The following is a 20,633-nucleotide window of genomic DNA, read 5'->3' on the forward strand; positions in this document are numbered from 1 at the left end:
TTTCTACGCTCTACGTGCATGGTGATGCGCAGAGGGCATCGCACCGCGATTTCCACTCGTGTTCGCTCGCATCTGCACCGCATTTCCATCCCCGCTCGTCACCATCGCGGAAAAAGGCGTGTTCGAGCGCTTGCGCCGCGCTTGGGCGCTCATTGGGATCCCATGAGAGGAGCTTACGGATCAGACGTAAGGCCCAGATGGATTCCAAGCCGACGCCGAGCGGATCGCGTGCCTTGAAGATGTTCATCAGCGCCACTTCCGTGCACTCCCACGACAGCAAGGTACCAACTTGGGTGTCAGGGGGCACGATGCATAGTTCGAGCATCGCACGCAACCGATAAGCCACCGCGCGGGCCGTCGGATGTACCTCGCGAAGTTCGCGCTCGAGCGCAAGTCTCGTCTTGCGGGAAATGTGTGAAAAAGCCTTGGGTGACCCGAGTGAGAGCAATTCGGTCATCATAACGCCGAGCGACCAAATATCGTATTTTAAGGTGCGTTCGATCAGATCGTTGCCGAAAAGAACCTCAGGTGGACTATACTCGGCGGTCTCTTGCGCCGCTGAAGGGCCCGTCGAGCCGTAGAGCTGAATGCGTCTTCGCGTGTCCATGGCACTCCCAAAATCGCCGAGCTTGGCTTGGACAATATCATCATCAAATCGAACGAATACGTTTGCCGGCTTTATATCTCTATGAACGACGCCAAAGTTCGAGTGACTCACATTCACCGCGGCGAAGATCTGCCTCAAGATGGTCTTGAGAACTCGACGACCTGTAGCAGAGCGACGCGTCTCACGCCACCAATCGCTCTGTGACACGAGCTGTAATGTGGCCGAATCTCCTCCAACCTCACTCTCCGGGGCGTACATTAATCGCTCCAACGATTCGCCCTCGTCCCTGAACACAAGCCATCGCTCGCGGCCACTGGGGGGTATCTTATCAAATGTGTGCATGTATCTGGCGATGTGCGGCGACGCCCCACACAGCAACCTCCCGAAGTAGACCTCTCTGTCCGCACTCAGCTGCAAATCCAAGTCTTGTTCCACTAAAATTCTTTTCATGATAACAGTCGAAGAATCACCCGAGACCGCGCTAGACGCGCACTCCAATTTCTGCGCCGTCAGTTGCCGAGACAATTTCGCTCGCCACACCTCGCCAAAGTGTCCTCTCGCAAACGGGCGCTCACCCGCCCGCACTCCCTCGTCCTGGCCTCTCGCTAGTCTTGAATCGATTATACCAACGTAAGACGTGATTGCATTTTGCACACGATTCTTTTCGCCTTTCCCTGGCGCCAACGCGAGCGCCGTGAGCGCACCCTCGATGGCGCTCTGCTCAAACTTCCGTCCAAAATTATACGTCGGCTGCGGCTCTTCGTCGTACATATCGTCGTATCTAAAAGGTGTCTTCGCCGGCAAGTATGGCCCGGATGACCACGCGACGAGCTGTGTGATTTTGTACTCTTCGATGTTCGAGCCGATGCTCAGCATCTCTGCAACTAAACTTGAAGGTTTCTGCTGGGTCACGGTGATTTGCGTATTGTGACGCCCGGCTGAAACCGCGGCCAGGGCGACGTTATCTGACGAACCTAATTCGAGCGCACACTTAAGTGCTCGTTCAACGCGCTCGTTCATCACCTCAGAGTTACCCTGCACTTCCACAGTGTCCCATGCGTCCTCGCTTGACTGCGTGCTTGATGCGGCGTCTCCGTCAAGGGCGATGGATGTGTCAACTTTAGCGCTCTCATCGCACTTACGCTTACCCGCAAACACAAAAGCACACGCATCGTCTGGTTTCAATCGCTCCGTCGTGCCGTCCGAGGTCAGAATGAGCCCCAATTCATTCGTTCGCCACCTCCTCGCGACGACATCCGGCGTCTGTGAAACGCCGCGCGCGCGCCGCGCGGTTCCTCCTAGCGCCCGCGTGACTAAATACTCGCCCCCAACCCGCATCGCCCCCCTCGATTCTACGATCGTTCCGCCCTCCGCCCGCACTCTCGCGCGCTCGCGCGCGTTCCCGAGCCCGTGATCCTCTGTCAACCGCCGCGCTCGAACGCCGCCGCCGGACGTCTCGCACGCGTACGCCGCGCTATCCCCGACGTGCGCCACCTCGAACCCATCGCTCCGCACCAGCGCCAACACCACAGTCGTCCCCGACGCTTCACCATCGCACGCATCCCCGAGCGCGCGCACCACGCTCGCCGCACCGCCCGCGTCCGCGCGCTTTGCCGCGCGCGTCGTCTCCCGCGCCGCGCGCGCGCTCGCCGTCGACCCGTCGTGTCCATCGAACACGCCCGCGACGACGAGATCGACGGAAACGTCACTCACGACGCACGCGTCTTCCTGGGCGCGTCGTCGGCCCCGCGCGCGTGCGCACGCGTGCGTGAACGCGCTCGAGCTCGGCGAGACCGTTACGCGCTCAGACGCGAAATGCGCGACGACCGCGACGACGGCGACGACGGCGACGACGAGGGCCCGAACGCCGAGACGACGTCGTCTTCGGACGTCGTCGAGGCCGTCGTCGGGGTCGACGCGCGACATTGTGCGGTGATGCGTGCGGGATGTCTGTCGTGCGCGCTCGAGGAAACATTCAACGGAACGCGTCCTACGCACCACTTCACAGCGCGGCGTCGAGGGCGTCGCGGGACGCGGTCACGAATGCGCGCGCGTTATTTTACAGAGCTATGTGTGAGGCCCGGACGTCGGACGTCTCGCCGTTGGCCTGGGATTGGTCGGCGCCGCCTCGGATGACGAGGACGATACCGGCGAGAAGAAGCGGACCGCCGAGCAGAGTGAAGAGCTTCGGTGTCGACGTTCCGTAGGTGAGAAAACCGATGATGGTGCCTATGACGGGTTCCATCGTTGTCGAGATGGACACGACGAGGGAAGAGACGTAACCCAGGGCAAAATTGAACCCGGCGTGGCCGATGATTCCGGAAACGAAGGCGAGGAGGACAAACCATGAGATTTTCGCAGAGCTCGCCCAACCGAACACGGGCTCGCGTTCATCGAAGACGAGCGCGAACAGGGCGAGAAAGACGGCCGCGATGAGGGTCACCGGAAACGCGTACACCGTCGTCGGCATCCACGTACGTAAGGTGCGACCGCATTCGATGTGGAACACGATCGCCACCGCGCCCAAAAAGGCGAGCGCGTCGCCCTTCGCCGTGACCTCCTTGTCGTCTCTAATGTCAAGCAGCGTGATCCCGGCGCCGACGAGACCGATGAATACACCCGCAGTCTCCATATTAGTCGGCCGGTGTCTCCTAAAGATCGCATTCTCGACGAGTATGAGCAGAGGGCTCGTCGTGACGAACAGAAGCGAGTGCGCCAAGCTCGTCATGTCCAGACTCGCCACCCAAGCGGCAAAGTGGACGCCCAGCGCGAACCCGCTCCCGAGAAGAATCCCCCATGTTTTTCCAGCTCGCATCTTGTCACGCTCCGCGCTCGATTCCCACCTCCGGTACTCCCACGCTCCCATCGGGGCGAGGAAAAACGTCGTGAGCGTCAGCCGCCAGCACGCTCGAGTAATCGGCGGCGTCTCGTATAGCTCATTCTGAAGAAGAACGCCAGCGAACGAGATCCCAATCGTCGCGCACGCAATCACGATCCATATCCACCACGGCGCCGCTTTCTCAACCTGCGTTCGCGCGATGAAATTGGTCAATCGTTCCGCTCGCGTCCCGCTCTCGCGTCCCGCTGCGTCCCGAAGAAATGTTCGTGGCAAAAAGTAGAGCGCGCGTCGTGGCTCGCGCCGCGCGCTCGTCGCAAGCCGACGAGCTGTTCGATGTACCCCGGATCATGAGTACGACCGCCACGGGTGAGACGGTAATATAGATACGCCGGGAGAGACCGCGCGGTGGCTCTGACAGAGCTCTGACAAAGTTTTCCGCGTGGAGACAAAAAAGCGACGCGGGCGACGCGCGCGCGGGGACGCGAGACCGCGGAGCGCGCGCACCTGAGTGTCGGGCATGGGTGACGGCCGAAGCCGGGCCCCACCGAGGGGGCCGCGGGCGACGGAGTGACGCGCGAGCGAACGAGGGTTCTGGGGTTGGTTTCTCCGTCGGTTGCGCGAGCGTTTTTACAAAGTCGTAGATGTAGTCCATCAATCCGATCCCTCGGCGTCCTTGACCGCTCCTGCATCGCACAGCTCTTCGGAGAATTCCCAGAGTCTGGCCGCCAGTCGAGGGTCTCGGCCCGGAAGGCTGGCTTTGACCGGGACGCAGTTGTTGAAGTACGTTCCGGGCGGAATGGTGGGCGCGGTGAGGCAGTAGAGCGGCGTCACGACGGCCTCCTCCAGCGTGTTGATCATGACGTATTTCAGAGGGGCTGATATGAGAGACCCACCGGGGAAGGAGAGCGAACGATCGAGCTCGAGCTCGGTGAGTCCGGGCGTCGCCGCCACGCAACGCACGCGCGCGCCGGATTTGGCCAAACGCTCAGAGAGCGACCACGCGTGTAAGACGTTCGCGAGCTTGCTCTGCCCGTACGCGTTCAGAGGAGAGTATCCGAAATCGCTGTTAATGTTCGCGAAATCGATGCCTCGGCTCGGCTTGGGCGTTCCCTGACGGATGCGAAACGAAAAGTGGTGCAGATTCGACGTCAGATACACCACTCGACCCTCGCGCCCGGACGCCGCCGCCGTGCGCACGAGCTCGTCCATCAACAGCGACGTCAACTTAAAGTGCGCGAGATGATTCACCGCGAAGTGTCGCTCGATGCCATCCGCCGTGAGCGAGAATTCCTCCATGGTCGTCGACGCGGCGTTGAGCACGCCGTCGAGCGCCCACGCCTTGGCGCAAAACTCCCGCGCGAACCTCTCGATCGTCTCCAGGCGCTCGACGTCGCAGTACATCGTCACCAACGCCCCCGACGCCCTCAACTCCCTCTCATGCGCCGTGTTCGCCGTCGTCGCGTCCTCGTCTCTCCCGTCGCCTTTGTCTCCATCCACCCGCGCGCGCGCTTCGTTCGCGTCCACGCACGCGCACACCACCCTCGCCCCCGCGTCGCGCAACCGCCGCGCGCACGCCGCCGCGATCGCGCTCGTCTCCGTCCCCGTGACGACGTACGTGCGTCCTCGGAGATCACCCGTCGCCGTCCCCGTCTCGCCGTCGCCGAAATTTCGCTCCGCCGCGTTCTCGCCGTCGCTCACGGCGTCCAGCGCGCCCGATCCCGCGCACGCGCGCACCGAGGCGCGCATCGACGCCAGCGCGCGCTCCATCGGCCGCGTCGACGTCGACGGGCGAGGAATGGTGCGCGAATGTCGCGCTCGGTGCGATTGAATCCGACGCATGCGCATCGCGTCGCCGACACACCGCGCCGCGCGCGCGCGCCCTCGCGCGATCGCGAGCGCGAGCGACGATGGGGCCGAATCGAGGGGGCGGTCGACGGTTCGGCGGGGGCGGACACCAGAGCGGACAGAACGCGATGGATAAGACGAAGCAAAAGCGCGCGGACGACCGCGCGGCGACGCGACGGCGAGATGGTGGACGCGGACGCGGACGCGAGCGCGAGCGCGAGCGCACGGGTGGGAATGATGCGAACGAGGCGGAGACGCTGGGGATGAGCGCGCAGGCGGCGGCGCGGGCGGCGGCGACGCTGCGGGAGCTGCGGGTGACGACGGCGGCGACGGCTCGCGGGACGGCGGAGGTCGAGGCGCGAGCGGACGTGGATAGAGATGATGTGGTGCGGAAAGCGGGGGCGGCGATCGGGAAGAAGGGATTCGCGGAGGCTGTGGTGGCGCGCGCGCTGGAGGCGACGGCGGCGGCGGCGGTGGCGGAGCGGGACGCGGGAGAGGGATTTAACGAACAGAAGCGACGAGCGATCGCGCGAGCGATGGATTGGTTGATCCTGAACGCGGATGAGAGTGAGTTGCCGGAGGTGTTTCGATCGGAGGCGTCGAAGAAGAGAGGGAGTGGGAAGGGGCGGCGCGGGAGCGCGTCTGGTGATGGAGACGGCGTCGAAGAGGAGGCTCGCGTGATCGAGGCGTTCGTTCGAGCAGGATTCGGCGTTGACGCGGCGCGAGCGGCGCTTCGTGGGGCGAAAAGGGACGTCGACCGCGCCCTGGACGATCTGTGCGCCGCGCTCGGGCCGAATCGAGAGGAGGCTCTCGCGGAGGCGATGGACGCCTTCGCCGACACGGGCTCGGATTCGGTGACTGAAGAGGATATTCGCGAAGTTCTCAGGAACGCGCAGTACGATGAACTCTCAGAGCTCCCGCGCGAGCTCTACAAGACGAGAGGATATAATCCAGCCTCCGGCACGGCGGTGCTAGAGGTTGAGATTGCTGGCATCGTTCAGCTCGGAGCGGCCAAGCAATACGCCGCAGACGTGAGCGTGAGCTTTAAGAACACTCCACTCTACCCGTTTGAGCTTCCAGGACTGCGGTTCTCGCACCCGACGCTGGATGTCGAGCGCTCCGTGGCCGTTTCTGCGGCGATGATGCGGTACGCGTCATCTTTGGTCGGTCAACCGATGATTGCGGACGTCGTCGAATGGTTGCAAGGAAGCGGTCCTCTGGAGGCGATCGAAGAAGCGCGAGAGCGATCTTTAATGCCTCCTCCCGAGCCAAAGCAAGCAGGCAAGTCGGTTCCGGTACCCAAGGTTGGGATATTTGCCCCACCGCAGCAGTCTAAGGAGGAACGTAAACAGGAACTGGAGCGGAGGCGAAAGCTCGCCGCCGAGGCAGAGAAGACGAGAGCCGAGGTTGAGGCAAAGACGGAGGCCGAGACGCAGAATATCGCGGCGGCGAAGACGAAAAAGTTATCGGAACTCATTCTCAAGGAAGAGGAGAAACGCGCGAGCGATCCGCGTGTTCTCGCTGAGAGCGCGCGAATGAAGGACGAGTTGACGAAGTACTGGAACGATAATCCGGATTCTCCGATTCTCAGGCAGCGGCAACGACTACCCGCGTGGGCGAAACAGCAGGAGCTGATCGATGCTGTCGAGCGTCACCAAGTTCTCATCGTCGCGGGCGAAACAGGCTGCGGTAAGACGACGCAGTTGCCGCAGTTTATTCTCGACAACGCCATTTGGCAAGGTCGAGGAGCGGTCACCAACATGATTTGCACGCAGCCGCGAAGGATCAGCGCGACGAGCGTCGCCGCACGCGTTGCGAACGAGCGCGGTGAGCAGCTTGGTAAGACGGTTGGCTATAAAATTCGTTTGGAGGGCTCGATGAGCTCAAGCACTCGAATCTTATTCTGCACGACCGGCGTCTTACTGAGAAGGCTCACCGAGGATCCGTTGTTGAGTGACGTAAGTCACGTCATCGTCGATGAAGTTCACGAGCGTTCGCTCGACTCTGACTTCTTACTCGTTCTCTTACGAGACATCCTTCCGCATCGACCGACGCTGAAGGTGGTGCTGATGTCCGCCACGTTGAACGCTCTCGCCTTTGAGGATTATTTCAAGGGCAACTGCGCAGTGAGTCAGATTCCCGGTTTCACCTATCCCGTAAGCGAGCACTATTTGGAAGATATCTTGCAAGTCACGGAGTATCAACCGAATCCGGGGACTGAGTACTTCAAAAAGGCTCCGCGTCGCAAGGAGAACTTTGATCCTTCAACTCGGCCGGTTTCGAGTAAGGATGGGAACATCCCGGATGAGGAGTCATTCCACGTCGCTTTGCGCTCGAAAGGCTATGGAGAGAACGTCGTTCGCGCGCTCAGGAATCTCGAGCAAGGATTGATAAACTACGAGCTCATGACGAAGTTGATATCGCACATTTGCGAGTCCATGGGACCAGGAGCGATACTTGTTTTCATGCCTGGATTGGCTGAAATCACGAAGCTGTACGAAGCTTGCGGCGACAACGCCGCCGTGAGCGCCGCAACAGCCGGTGGCAAGTATCTGATCGCGCTACACAGTACCTTATCCACCGCCGAGCAAGGTATTGTGTTCGATCACGCGCCTGAAGGGGTCCGGAAGATCGTCATCGCCACAAACATTGCGGAGACTTCAATTACCATCGATGATGTCGTTTATGTCGTCGACAGTGGTAAGTGCAAAGAGAATGGATACGATCCGAACACTCGAATGCAGTTATTGCTCGAGCAGTGGGTCTCTCGCGCGAGTGCGAGGCAACGACGCGGTCGTGCTGGTCGCGTGCAAGCCGGTAGATGCTTCCGGATGTACTCGCGTCACGTTCACGATAAAGTTTTCGCCGAACACACTCTTCCTGAGATCAGGCGCGTGCCCTTGGAGGGATTGTGTCTACAAATTCAACTCCAGCGTATGGCGGGTGGTATAGCCGGGTTCTTAAGCAAGGCCCTGGAGCCACCGAAGGTTGAGTCCGTGGAAACGGCGGTTGCGGCGCTCAAACAGCTCGGCGCGCTTGACGAACGAGAAAATTTGACTCCGCTCGGTCAGCACTTGGCGACTTTACCCGTTGACGTGCGTGTCGGTAAAATGCTTCTCTACGGCTCAATGCTAGGGTGTCTGGATCCTGTGCTCACGATCGCTGCTGTTCTGAGTGGAAGGTCTCCGTTTGTCGCGCCCCTTGACAAGCGAGATGAGGCAGATCTGGCAAAGAAGCTCTTTGCCGAGGATCAATCCGATCATCTCACGATCTTGAACGCCTACAACGGCTGGCAAGAGGCAAAACAAGCCGGAAGATCTTCCGAGTTTACGTTCACGCGCGAAAACTTCCTCTCATGGCGAGCTCTTGAAGGAATCGCCGACTTACGGACGCAGTTCACACAGCTTCTCAACGAGTCTGGTTTCTTAGCATCAAACGGTAAGAAGAAGCGAGATGGAGCGCGATATCGCGGGCGGCAGCGAGGCGCACTTTTGAAGACGGATCCAGAGTGGGTCAAGGCGAATCGGAATGCTGACAACAAACGCCTGTTGAAATCCATCCTGGTTGCCGGTTTGTATCCGAACTTGATCAAGGTGGAACCTGGATTCCGCGCAGACGCCCCACCGCGACTCACGTTTCTGGCTGAGAACGGGCGCACTGAAAAGATTCAGATTCACCCGTCGAGTGTTAATTTTGAGGCGAAGAAGTTCATCACGAAATGGCTCGTGTACCACGAGCGCGTTCAAACGACAGCCATCTACGTTCGCGACTGCACCGCCGTCACGCCGTATCAGCTCTTGCTGTTTGGAGGAAAGATAGAGGTTCAACACGCTCAAGGTACGATTAGCATCGACCGATGGGCGACGTTCCAAGCCCCCGCAAAAGTTGGCGTTCTCTTGAAAGAGATTCGTAACCAACTCGATCGAGTGCTGGCGACGAAGATTGAAAACGTCGGCAAGGACCTGGGCGAGCTCTCGGATCCGCTCGTCGCCACCATTCTAGAGCTCTTAAACGGTGAAAAGATCGCGAAAACGACGCCGAAAACGAATTGATTGTAGCGAAAACAAGTAGAAGTACCTAGCACTACATGCGCTTGAGAAGAACGCGACTGACGTCCGCCATGAAGTCGCCCGAGAACTTGGCGTAGAGCGTCCCGTTTGCCTTTGAGAACTCCTCGCGCGCCCGCGCTTCGTCGCCGTTCACCTCATAAAACAACCCTAAATACAACAACGAATAAAACGTATCTCCATCGGACCGCTTTCCAGCCTCTCTGAGCGCCGCCTCCGCCTCCTCCGTCCCCGTCTCGAAGAGTCGAAACACGCTCTTCATCACCGGGCGCGCATCCGGTCCCGTCTTCAACATCCTCTCTCGCGCCACCTTCACCCCCTTCGACGCATCCATCGCCTCGCTCGCAAAGCACCACACGCTCTCCTCCGTATCGTTCGGATTCAACGCCACGTCCTCCCGAAACTGTCTCGCCGCCGCGTCGTATTCGCCCTTCGCGTACAGCGCCAACCCGCGCTGCCACGCGCGCGCCCGATACCGCGCGTCCACCTCGATCGCTCGATCGAACGCCTCGATCGACCCCTCGACGTCGTACGCCGCGAATCGCTCCATCCCAACGCGCGTGAGCGCCCCCGCGCTCGGCGCCGCCGTCGCGCCCGCCCGTCGCCGCGCCCGTCGTCATCGCCGTGACCACGCTCACATTCACCGCGCGTCTGCGCACCGCGCGCGCGGTCGACGCCGACGTCGTCGACGGCGCGCTCGACGTCGACGCGCGCACCGCGGCGCGCGCGCGCATGCCGTGGACGTTCGCGCGTCGTGGAATGGGTCCACGGGGACTCCACGACGGGTCGTGACTCGTGAAAAACCACACCGACGGGCGGCACGGACCATTCGCCCCCGTCGCCGTCGCCGCGGCGCGCCACACCACGCCCCGCGCGCTCGAGCTCGAGCGCGCCGAGGTCGATCTTCCTCTCTCGCGCGCGCGGTCGCGCGATCGCGACGCGCGGGCGACGGGCGGTGCCGACGCGCGATGACGTCGGTGGGAGCGACGGCGCGGGGTCGGGTGACGCCAGCGACGCGCTCGATCGCGCGCGCGGCGCGCGGACGCGATCGACGCGCGGTGCGCGCGCGCGCCGTCGGTGAGGTTCTCCTCGACGTCGTGGATCTTCGCGCGAAAGTCGCGGAGACTGGGGAAGAGATTCTCCGAGGGGTGAACCTGACGATTCGCGAGGGCGAGACGCACGCGATCATGGGGAAGAATGGCTCGGGGAAGAGCACGCTGACAAAGGTGTTGGTGGGACACCCGGCGTATGAAGTGATCTCGGGGACGGCGACGCTGAAGGGGGAGGATCTGTTCGCGATGGAACCGGAGGCGCGCGCGCGGGCGGGGCTGTTCTTGTCGTTTCAGTCGCCGATCGAAGTCCCGGGGGTGTCCAACACGGATTTCCTGCGAATGATGTGTAACGAGCGAAGAAAGGCGCGGGGGGAGGAAGAATTGGATCCTCTGGAGTTCTACGGGTTTCTCACGCCGAAATTGGAGCAATTGAACATGGATCCAAGCTTTTTGACGCGCAACGTGAACGAGGGGTTCTCGGGCGGGGAAAAGAAGCGAAACGAGATCCTGCAGTTGGCGGTGATGGAGAGCGAGATGAGCATTCTGGACGAGATCGACTCCGGTTTGGACGTTGACGCGCTCCGGGACGTGGCCAAGGCGGTGAACATTCTGCGAGAGGGCGATAAGGCGCTCTTGCTCATCACGCACTACCAGCGCCTCCTCGACGCCATTCATCCGGACAAGGTGCACATCATGCAAAAGGGTCAGATCGTGCAAACGGGAGGCATCGAACTCGCGACTCAGCTCGAGGAAGGTGGCTTCGCGTCGCTCGCGAATTAAACGGCGACGCGTCGACGATCAAATCTCCTCGCTTCCTCGCTCGCGTGCGTGTCGCTAAAAGTCGTAGTCCAAAGTGCACTCACAATTTAAGACTTCAAATATCATTCATTGATCGCGAACGCGCCTAGAAGACCACCGCGATCTTCAAGTCAAAGTACAACAAACGAAAGTTGCCGATCAGTCGAGCGACCAGAGCTCGATGCGCGAAACTCTAAACATGTCAGACGACGCCAGCGGCGGAGAATCGAACGTCTCGCACTCGCCGCTCGAGCCCTGGAGCAAGTCTTCCTCTAAACGAATCGCATGCGCGCTTCCACCTCCCACGGATAGTGAATCCGCCGCACCGAGCATGAAATAATCGTTTTCACCGCTCCACGCGTACTTCATTCCCTCTGGAGCGAGCGAGAAGACGAAACTCTCACCTGTGCCGACGTAACGCGAGTGCAGTTTCCACGCCTCGGTACAAAACGCCCCAAATATGGCGCCACCGCTATCGCTCACGACGAGCACGGTATTTTCCTTCCCGCTCGACCGCCTGTACAGACTCTTGAGCGAGATGCCGTCCCTCTTGGTGCTGTACGTCAGCGTCCACTCTCGCATGCGACACATCGCCGGGAGCGCTTCTCTGAGCGTCTCCATCTGTTCCGCGCTCATGATATCGCTGCTCGCGCTCCTCTTGAGTTCGCTCTTGGTCACTCGCTCGCTCGTCGCCGCGAGCGCGCTCGCTCCTCTGCGCTTCCTTCGTCTCGCCTCGGTCTCCTCCGCCCGGACCTTTGCCCGCTCGCGCGCCTTCATCTCCACCTCCTCCGGCGTCTCATCCGCCATCGCCGCCGTCCACGACTTCAAAACCTTCCCCAAGAACCCATCGTGCCCGTCCTCCGCGCGTACCCGCGCGCTCGCCGCGGTTCCGTCTCGTCTCCGATACAACACATCCACCTCCGTCCCCCCCGTCGTCCCCTCGCGCGCCTCCGACGCCGCGACGACCCCTCGAAAGCTCTTACGCGTGATATCACTCAATTCATCGCTCCCCGGCGCGCTCACGGGCACCGCGCGCGCGTCGTCGCGCGACGGTCGACGAATGCGAACGTACGATTCATCCTCGTCGTCTTCATCGTCCGAATCTCCGAGAACGTCCCGCCAGAACGAGCCGAAAACTTCCTCCATGTCCACGCGCGCGCGCGCGTGACCGTGGCCCGCGAGTGGGCGCGCGCGCGACCTCGCGCGGCGGTGTGCGAGGTCGCGCGCGGCGTCGACGCGCGACGTGCGCTCCAACGGTCGGTGATAGGTCTATATGAACACGTACTACGACTCCATGTACCGGGTACTATTCACTTGAAAGCCATCACGGGCGTGGGAGCTGAACGGACGTTTTGTAACGCCTTCGAGCGACGCGGTCGGGCTCGGCGCGCGCGCGACGGGGGCGACGGGACAGTCGCGCGCGCGCGCGAGCGCGGCGGGCGTCGTCGTTAAAAACGCCGACGTCGTCGCGGCGCGACGCGCGGGCGATCGCGCGACGCGGGAGACGACGGCGTTGATTCTCGCTCGAGGAGCTGTTGATTTTTGCGCGCCGTCGTCGAGCGCGCGATGGAGTACGTCTCGGAAACCGCGCGGGTGACGACGCGGGAAGACTTGAAACGACCGTCGATCGAGGCGGCGCTGACGAAGGCGATGACGTCCATGTCGCCGCCGTCGGCGAGGTCGAGCGCGGCGTTGGACGTGGCGAGCGCGTGGGCGACGGCGCTCGCGTGCGAGTTCGCGTGGCCGGGCGTTCGCGAGGCTGGGCTCGGACGAGGGATCTGGGCGGGCGTGCTCGGCGCGGGTGCGATGCGATTGATTGCCGGATGGGACCTGTACGCGTCGCGGGCGCACGCGCTGGTGGACGTGAACGCGTTGGCCGCGGCGGCGGTGGACGCAGTCATGCGAGCGCGAGGGCAGACGCCGTTCGCGTTCGTTCGATCGATGATTCGACTCGCCCTTCTCGTGCGCGCGTGCGCGACGAGCGCACTGTGGTCGAGCAATGGATTCTTTCGTTCGTCCGAGTTCAAGCCCGAGAGCGGCATTCGTGGAGTGTTTCATCGTCTCGAGCACGCTGGAGCGATTAACATCGCTGTGTGCGTGAGCATCGCCGTTGTTTCCCTCGGCCCTACCACCGGAGCGCAGCATCACATTGGAGCAACGCTCTTAGAGAATGCGCTCGGATTGCGCGTCGAGGACTCGGACACTATCGAGCACGTGGAACAACTATTTGCTGCGGTGCTCACCACAGTGCTCTTCAACGCGTTGCTAAACGCGACCAGGCGCCGATTGCTAGGACGTCCACTTCAAGGGATAATCGAAACGCTGGAGTATCACGCCAAGCAGGTGTTCACAGATTTAGATATTCAAGCGAACGAGATACAGTCAATGGACATCAGCGTGTTGGGGTACGTCCTGGACAAGATGAGCCACATTGTGAAGCGAAACGAATCCGACAATGGGAGCTCGGCCTTGATCGAGGCCATTCTTGAAGATCACGACGACGTGGATGGAAGCACTCGTGAGTGGCTCGTGAGTTACAACGCAAGCATGATTAAGTCTACAGCGGCGTCAGCGATGCCAAAATCGCAGGTGAACACGTTCAAATCTTTCATCTCATCATTCGCTCGCATGTCCGACGCTTCGGGGCCTTACATGAGCGTCGACATCGTTGCTTTGAACTCTTGGTCGTTCGATGTCTTCGAAGTGAGCGACAGCATCTCGTGCATCATGCGTATGTTCCACGAGCTGAATATGTTTGAGCTCGTTGATCCGTTCAAGTTGCGACGATTCTTGTCTGAGGTAGAGAGCATGTACAGGGATAATCCATATCACTGCTTCAAGCACGCCTTTGACGTCGCGCACACGACGTATCTTTACATTCTCGCCGTGAAAGATCAGGTGGAAATGTCACAGTTGGAGATATTTTCGCTGCTCGTGGCCGCATTGGTGCACGACCTTGATCACCCCGGAGTCACGAATGCGTATCTCATTGCGACACGAGACAGCATCGCGATGACGTACAACGACGAAAGCGTGCTGGAGAACCTCCATCTCTCGCGTTTCTTTACCCTGTGTCAGAATAACGAAGACGCGAACATACTGTCTGCGTTCGATGAAGACACGTACAGCGTGGTTCGTCGCACCATCATCGGTTGCGTCTTGCACACGGACATGGCGCATCATTTCAAGCTCGTGTCGAGAATGAACGAAATGGTCTCCCTTGGGAGGAAGACAGAAATCATCAGATCCCCGATCGGATCTCCCATGTCGTCCCCGATCAAGTCGTGCGTCGTCCTCGACCGAGAAGGCGATCCTTCCGTCGCGGTGTCTTTCAAGACGGACGAGGAGCGCCAACTGATGCTGAACGTTCTCCTGCACTGCGCAGACATCTCCAACGCGGTCAAGCCAAACGAGCTGTGCGTGAAGTGGGCCTCGCGCGTGCTCGAAGAATTCTTCAACCAGGGCGACCGCGAGCGCGCCAAGGGAATGTCCGTGAGCCCAATGATGGATCGTGAGACCACATCGGTGGGGTTATCGCAGATCAACTTCATCGAGTTCGTCATCGCGCCGCTTTACGTACAGTTTGCGGCAATTTTCCCAGCCGTGAGTCATCTCTTGGATCGGCTCATCGAAAACCGACGATATTATCAGGAGACATACGAACGCGAACTTGCTGAGAGCACAGAAATTGACGGCGTCGAACGATCTTCTGCGAAAGAATCGCTTCGCATGCGATTTCGCACGCTCATCGAGAAGCACGGCTTGCATGCGCAAGCGGCCAAATTTGACGACGAGCTCACGCGTGCCATCTTGTCACTCCCTTTCGGTACTCCCGGGCGACGCACGAGTGGGAATCGACAACAGGGCTCCATGCTATCGTCTCCATCGACGAAGAGCAAAGCCGCTCGCCAACTCGCGGTGTGATCGTTCGTCGCGGCCGCGCGCGTGCCCGTTCGCATCCTCCGTTACAAAAAAGTCTGTTCATGTCACTGTCCTCGCAGTGTTACCTTTGACCACGCGCCGTCGCGTCTCCTCGGCGCCCATCGCCGCGTGAAATAACAACGCGCGTCGACGCGACGTCATTGAATCTTCAACATCGCCGCACCGTCCGCTCTCGCCCGTCGACGTCTCGAGGACGTCGCGGTCGTCCCGGTCGTCAGTCCACGCCTCGTCGTCGTCGTCGTCGACCATGTCGTCGTCGCTGTCGCCGCGTCCGCGTCCGCGACGCGCGCGACGATTCGACGCAATCGTCCGTGTCGACGACGTCGATCACGCGCGCGCGCGCTCGAACGCGCGTGAGACGGAGACGCGCGTCGCGATGAAATCAGATTTGGTCGAGCGCTCGAGCGATGATTCCTCGCGAAGCGACCGAACGAGTCGGAAGCGCGCGCGCGCGCGCGCGTCTTCGTCACCATCTTCGTCATCACCGCTCATGGCCTCGGACTCGGGTGCGGGCGCGGTGGAGGCGACGGCGGAAGCGCGAGCGACGGTTGGCGCGCGGCGACGCGACGCGACGCCGGAGGACGCCCGAGCGGCGACGAGGGAGCTCACGGTCTCGGATGCGTGGCGATCGACGTCCGGGGCGAGGGCGACACGAACACGAAGAGAGACGATGGAAAATGCGAGACGCGCGGCGAACGAGGCGCGGAGCGCGCTGCTGAGGACGTTGAGCGAGGACGCTCTGTCAAAGGTTTGCGACTTCTTGTCGGCAAAGGATTTGGCCTCGCTAGAGTGCACGAGCGCGTACTTTTATCGGCCGACGCGACGAAACGACCGTGGATTGGGAATATGCGAGAGAGCCGCCCGAATACGCGCGATTCGGGCGCCAATCGTGGACATGCCGCCATTCTATAGGTGCGACCTTTGGTCAATGCGTCTGGCGTTGACTCCATGACAAACGCGTCAAGCGAGTGACTGATCGATTCGTGAATCGCCCGCCCTACAGGAACGTCTCGTGGAAAAAGAAACTCAACATCACAGAGCAGCGAGAAAATCCGTTGACATCGCGTGAATTGTTCGTCGGAATGTGGGTGAGAGTGAAGCCCAACGTCGACTTTGTCAAGTGCATGTGCACGCAAGACGTCTTTGGATATGCGGTCGGTTGGGAGCCCGGCATGGAAGAAACGTGTGGAAAGTGCTACCGCGTGTGCATCGTGAGCAATGATTTCCGTTCAACTCCCGTCGTTGGGTTGTCGGTGGCGAAAGGTCTCGTCGCAATCACGCAAAGTACGACGCCGACGTATGGATGGTATTTTCCTTTCGAGGCGTTAACGAGAATTTAACAGTCAGTCGATGATGATGTATCGGTACCGGTACCACGTAGAAAGTGTAATAATTATCGCGCAAAACAAACTGGTTATGAATGCTACAGTCAAATGAAATTTCAACGCTGAATCTAAATTGTTTCCCCGAGAGCTTTCTCTTGTTGCGTCTTGAGCTGTACGACAAGCCTCCAGTCATCCTTGCTCAAATCGTCTCGGAATGACTCCTTCAGCGAGTCGATGGACTCACGTGTCATTCTCGAAACGAGTTGATCCTTATGATCAAAGTGACGGCCGTAAAGTCGAGAGGACTCGGAGGGCGTCTTCGGCTCGATCTTCATCGCCACGGACTGACCCGCTGTCGCCTGCTTGACTTCCTTGTGATTGAGCTCCATGGATGCAATCTTACCAATGTCGATGTATCCCTGCGATGGGATGCAAATCTGTGTGCCGACGCGCGCGATACCCTTCACAATATCCACTCCGACGATGATAGGATCACGCTTGTTGAATACACAATTCGGCATAATCTGCAAAATGCACGGGAAGTTGACGTGGTTGGCGGCTGCATCCTTCTTGTCCTTCTTCACCTTTTCCATGAAAGCAGTAAACTGATCGAACAAGTGGTAGATGATATCCGCCGTGAAGATACGCACGTTCAATTCGTCCGCCATCAAGGTAGCTTCCTTCGTCACCGGAACATCGAAGGCTAGAATGGTTGCATATTCTGGCCTCTTGCGCTCGTGCATCACGCTGGCACCCATGACGTCGCGCTTGTTCACCGGACCGATGGCGATACCAGCGACCGGAATTTTCACTGCATCCGACTTCAAGAATTCCAAAAGCGCCTCCAAGGAACCGAGCGTCGATGCTTGGACGTACACACCCTCACCACTCTTGTCAACGCGCGCGAGCACGCCTCTCATATCACTGAGCACTTCTTCTCGAAGTTCCTCTTCATCGTCTTGGGCGTCGAGCACCAAGAGCGACGTACCAGCGACAGCCTTTTCTAAGCCAGTGGCGACGATCTTGATACCCTGCGCGCCCTCAATTTCTTTGTGGTGAATGTAACTACCCTTCACACGCATCTCACGCATAGGTTGAGGCGTAAGTAGGGCACGAATCTGAGTTGTGATGGCTCCTTCTAGACCGGCGACGACAATTGTCTGACCCTCCTTGAGCTTGCCGTTGATTAAGATGACGTCCACGCTCGTACCCAAACCTTCGATCATCTTCACTTCGAGCACGGTGCACTGTACAGCCGGCACATACTGAATTCGTTCGTTCATGCGGTTCTGGCACAGGTCGACGAGAGTTTGCAGAATATCCGGCATACCCTCGCCCGTGATGGCGGAGGTCGGGATGATGTTGATGAATGTTCGCGGATCCGGGTTCTCCCAGTACTTCGCAACGTTCAACCCTTGTTCGGCGAATTCAATCACGATCTTGTCATAACGATCTTGGAACTCACGTTGGGCGTGCTGTTTCTGCAGCGCAAGTGTCTCCTGAGTGGGGAAGTTTGTGTTCTCCTTCCAGTCGTACATGCGATCGATCTTATTCAATGCAATGACGAATGGAGTCTTTCGCGATCGCAACATGTTCAAGGATTCGATGGTTTGCGGCTCTAAGCCGTGCATGATATCCACGACCAAGATTGCGAGGTCGCAAAGCGAAGAGCCTCTCGAACGCAGATTCGTGAACGATTCGTGACCCGGCGTATCGATAACGAGTAGACCTGGCACTCGCAAATTCCAATCTCCTTTGTTCAGCTGTGCCGTGCGTTCGATAAGAGACTCCTTCGGAATGAAAGTCGCACCAATTTGCTGCGTGATGCCTCCAGCTTCTCCGTCTTGCACGTTTGTTCGTCTGATGTTGTCCAAAATCTTCGTCTTACCGGTATCGACGTGGCCCATGATACATATGATCGGACAACGAAGCTTATTTGGGCTGCGCAGCGCCTTCGCTTTATCAAAGCGCGCCATACGAGCGGCCTTGGCCGCTCGCATTCGCTCTTCGCGCTCGCGTTCTCGAACGTCGTCACTATCTTCACTGTAGTCTGAGCTGTCCGAGTCCGAGTAGTCTGAGCTGTCACTATCGGAATCCTCATTGGAGTCAGAGTCCGATTCATCGTCCGAGTCTGAATCTTCCTCTTCAGAGCTAGAGCCCTCAGCCTGCGCCTTCGCGGCGGCCTTTGCCTTTGCCTCCTTAGCCCACGGCTTCTCTGCTGTGAGCTTAGCCCTGGCTACCTTCTTAGCTTCAAACGTGGCCGCAGCTTCAGCAGCCTGCTTTTCTTGCTCATGCCGCTTTTTCTCTGCGGCTTCCTTTTCCGCAGCTTCCTTGGCGAGACGTTCTTCTTCCTCCTTCTGACCTGGAAGGGCGATATCCTTCTCATCCCAATCCTCGGCGTCCCAGTCGTCGGCAACATTAGCTTGCGCCGCTGCTTCAGCTTCCGCGGCAAGTCGAGCTTCTTCCTCGGCCTTTGCCTTCGCCTGCGCCGCAGCATGTTCTTCTTCAGCCTTTCTACGGCGCTCTTCGAACTCAGCTTTTTTCTTTTTACGATCATCGTAAACCGGACGCTTCGGTTTGACAACCTCTTCGAGCTTGTCGGCGTCGATGCCAGCCTTGGCCAACATTTGTTGGCGCATCGCGGCCAAGCGCGCTTGCTCAGCCTTTTGCTTCGCGCTTAAGAGCTTGCCTTCAGCGCGGAGACGTTCCTTCTTCTCCTTCTCTTTTTGCTTCTTTGCCTCACGACGAGCTTCTTCCTCTGCTTCCTTCTCTGCCTCGAGACGCTCGGCTTCTTCAGCGGCGGCACGCGCTTCTGCTTCCGCCTTCGCCCTCTCCTCTTCGATCTTCTTACGCTTCTCCATCTCCGCTTGAAGAGCGAGGATTCGAGCGCTCGGAGCGCCAGCCTTCTTCTCCTTCTCCGCGTCAGCCTTTGCTTTGGCCTCCTTGGCTTCCTTCTCCTTTTGCTTCTTCTTTAGCTTCTTCTTCTGCGCCGCCGTGAGTTCTTTTCCGTCTTCGTCGTCAGCGTTGCCGTCGACGTCACCATCGTCGCCGTTATCCGCATCGGCGGGAGCCGCACCACCTTCAGCCGCTTCAGCGGCTTCGCGTTCAGCCTTCAATCTGCGCTTCTTCGCCGCCTTGCTCTCACCAGCTTCCTCCGCCGGCGGCTGTTTGACTTCAATACTGAGCTCGGCTAAAATTGCGTCAAGGTCTTCCTCATCTTCAGCAGGCTTTTTCTCGGCTTTTTTCTTCTTCTTCTTGTCCTTCTTCGAACTCGCCGCCGTCGTTTCTTCCTCGATGACCGGCTCCGGCTCTGGCTCCGGCTCGGGAGCCTTTGCCTTCTTCAAGTCAGGAGCTTCAGGAGGGACGAGGTCGCCAGCGGAGAACTGAGCAGAGTCGAGCTCAAAGACGCCATCGGCACTGTCCGCCCAGCCCATTTCAACAGCGCTAAGGATCATACCTTCGCTCATGACGCCGCGCAGCGGGGTCTTCTCAATGACTTGCCCGGTGGCCGGAATCTTCACGCCGACGCAGGCAAAAATCACCGTCAGACCCTTCTTAGCGTTCGCACCACCGCACACGCATCGCTTTGTCTCACCGTTACCGATGTCAACCGTGCAGACTTGCAATCGATCCGCCATCGGGTGCTTGCTGCATTCAATTATCTTGCCCACGACGAGTTCGGGTTCGGCTTCAGCCTTTTTCTTTTTCTTCTTCTTGAGATCGAGCGCGGCTGCGGCCTCTTCATCGGCGTCCATGAGCTCGGCGAAGCTGCCCTTCTTCTTCTTCTTTTTCTCCTTCTTTTCGGTAGGTCGCGACTCGGACTCTTCCTCGTCATCCGGCTCGTCGTCCGATCCCATGAGCGCGGCGAAACCAGACTTTTTCTTCTTATCCTTCTTCGGCTTCACCTCCACCTCCACCTCGTCCTCATCCATCGCCGCCGCCAAGGGATCATCGACATCATCATCGTCCGAACCCATGAGCGCGGCGAATCCTGACTTTTTCGCCTTCTTCTTATCCTTCTTCGAGCTCGGTTTCGGCGCCGGCGGCGCTTCGTCCTCCTCGTCCTCATCCATCGCCGCCGAGAGCGGATCCACAACGTCGTCCTCTTCGTCCGATCCCATGAGCGCCGCGAATCCACCCTTCGCGCTCTTCTTCTTC

At 59.5% G+C, this 20,633-nt stretch overlaps 10 protein-coding genes across 10 annotated transcripts; 4 read left to right on the top strand and 6 right to left on the bottom strand.

The window, feature by feature from the left end:
* Nucleotides 1-10: 10 nt before the first annotated feature.
* On the bottom strand, nt 11-2,533 carry OT_ostta03g04700 (Protein phosphatase 2C; the record flags this gene model as incomplete). Its single annotated transcript, XM_022984875.1, has 1 exon — nt 11-2,533. The coding sequence occupies one exon, from the start codon at nt 2,531-2,533 to the stop codon at nt 11-13; it is 2,523 nt and encodes an 840-aa protein (XP_022838597.1).
* Nucleotides 2,534-2,666: 133 nt separating this feature from the next.
* OT_ostta03g04710 (Drug/metabolite transporter) lies at nt 2,667-3,965 on the bottom strand (the record flags this gene model as incomplete). The annotated part of the gene is made up of 2 exons (XM_022984876.1): nt 2,667-3,632; nt 3,951-3,965. The coding sequence occupies 2 exons, from the start codon at nt 3,963-3,965 to the stop codon at nt 2,667-2,669; spliced, it is 981 nt and encodes a 326-aa protein (XP_022838598.1).
* A 132-nt stretch (nt 3,966-4,097) lies between these two features.
* On the bottom strand, nt 4,098-5,213 carry OT_ostta03g04720 (Short-chain dehydrogenase/reductase SDR; the record flags this gene model as incomplete). Its single annotated transcript, XM_003078320.2, has 1 exon — nt 4,098-5,213. The coding sequence occupies one exon, from the start codon at nt 5,211-5,213 to the stop codon at nt 4,098-4,100; it is 1,116 nt and encodes a 371-aa protein (XP_003078368.2).
* Nucleotides 5,214-5,419: 206 nt separating this feature from the next.
* On the top strand, nt 5,420-9,343 carry OT_ostta03g04730 (Helicase, C-terminal; the record flags this gene model as incomplete). Its single annotated transcript, XM_003078321.2, has 1 exon — nt 5,420-9,343. One exon carries the CDS (start codon nt 5,420-5,422, stop codon nt 9,341-9,343), a length of 3,924 nt encoding a protein of 1,307 aa, XP_003078369.2.
* Nucleotides 9,344-9,374: 31 nt separating this feature from the next.
* Nucleotides 9,375-9,908, bottom strand: OT_ostta03g04740 (Tetratricopeptide repeat; the record flags this gene model as incomplete). The annotated part of the gene is made up of 1 exon (XM_003078322.2): nt 9,375-9,908. The coding sequence occupies one exon, from the start codon at nt 9,906-9,908 to the stop codon at nt 9,375-9,377; it is 534 nt and encodes a 177-aa protein (XP_003078370.2).
* A 418-nt stretch (nt 9,909-10,326) lies between these two features.
* On the top strand, nt 10,327-11,190 carry OT_ostta03g04750 (ABC transporter, conserved site; the record flags this gene model as incomplete). The annotated part of the gene is made up of 1 exon (XM_022984877.1): nt 10,327-11,190. The coding sequence occupies one exon, from the start codon at nt 10,327-10,329 to the stop codon at nt 11,188-11,190; it is 864 nt and encodes a 287-aa protein (XP_022838599.1).
* Nucleotides 11,191-11,367: 177 nt separating this feature from the next.
* Nucleotides 11,368-12,354, bottom strand: OT_ostta03g04760 (TLDc; the record flags this gene model as incomplete). The annotated part of the gene is made up of 1 exon (XM_022984878.1): nt 11,368-12,354. One exon carries the CDS (start codon nt 12,352-12,354, stop codon nt 11,368-11,370), a length of 987 nt encoding a protein of 328 aa, XP_022838600.1.
* Nucleotides 12,355-12,774: 420 nt separating this feature from the next.
* OT_ostta03g04770 (3'5'-cyclic nucleotide phosphodiesterase) lies at nt 12,775-15,132 on the top strand (the record flags this gene model as incomplete). The annotated part of the gene is made up of 1 exon (XM_003078325.2): nt 12,775-15,132. The coding sequence occupies one exon, from the start codon at nt 12,775-12,777 to the stop codon at nt 15,130-15,132; it is 2,358 nt and encodes a 785-aa protein (XP_003078373.2).
* A 508-nt stretch (nt 15,133-15,640) lies between these two features.
* On the top strand, nt 15,641-16,490 carry OT_ostta03g04780 (unnamed product; the record flags this gene model as incomplete). The annotated part of the gene is made up of 2 exons (XM_022984879.1): nt 15,641-16,062; nt 16,154-16,490. The coding sequence occupies 2 exons, from the start codon at nt 15,641-15,643 to the stop codon at nt 16,488-16,490; spliced, it is 759 nt and encodes a 252-aa protein (XP_022838601.1).
* A 113-nt stretch (nt 16,491-16,603) lies between these two features.
* On the bottom strand, nt 16,604-20,548 carry OT_ostta03g04790 (Translation elongation/initiation factor/Ribosomal, beta-barrel; the record flags this gene model as incomplete). The annotated part of the gene is made up of 1 exon (XM_022984880.1): nt 16,604-20,548. The coding sequence occupies one exon, from the start codon at nt 20,546-20,548 to the stop codon at nt 16,604-16,606; it is 3,945 nt and encodes a 1,314-aa protein (XP_022838602.1).
* Between the last annotated feature and the right edge of the window lie 85 nt (nt 20,549-20,633).

The sequence above is a fragment of the Ostreococcus tauri genome, assembly GCF_000214015.3.
Source record: "Ostreococcus tauri WGS project CAID00000000 data, contig chromosome 03, whole genome shotgun sequence".
In the NCBI taxonomy this organism is placed as follows: Eukaryota; Viridiplantae; Chlorophyta; class Mamiellophyceae; order Mamiellales; family Bathycoccaceae; genus Ostreococcus; species Ostreococcus tauri.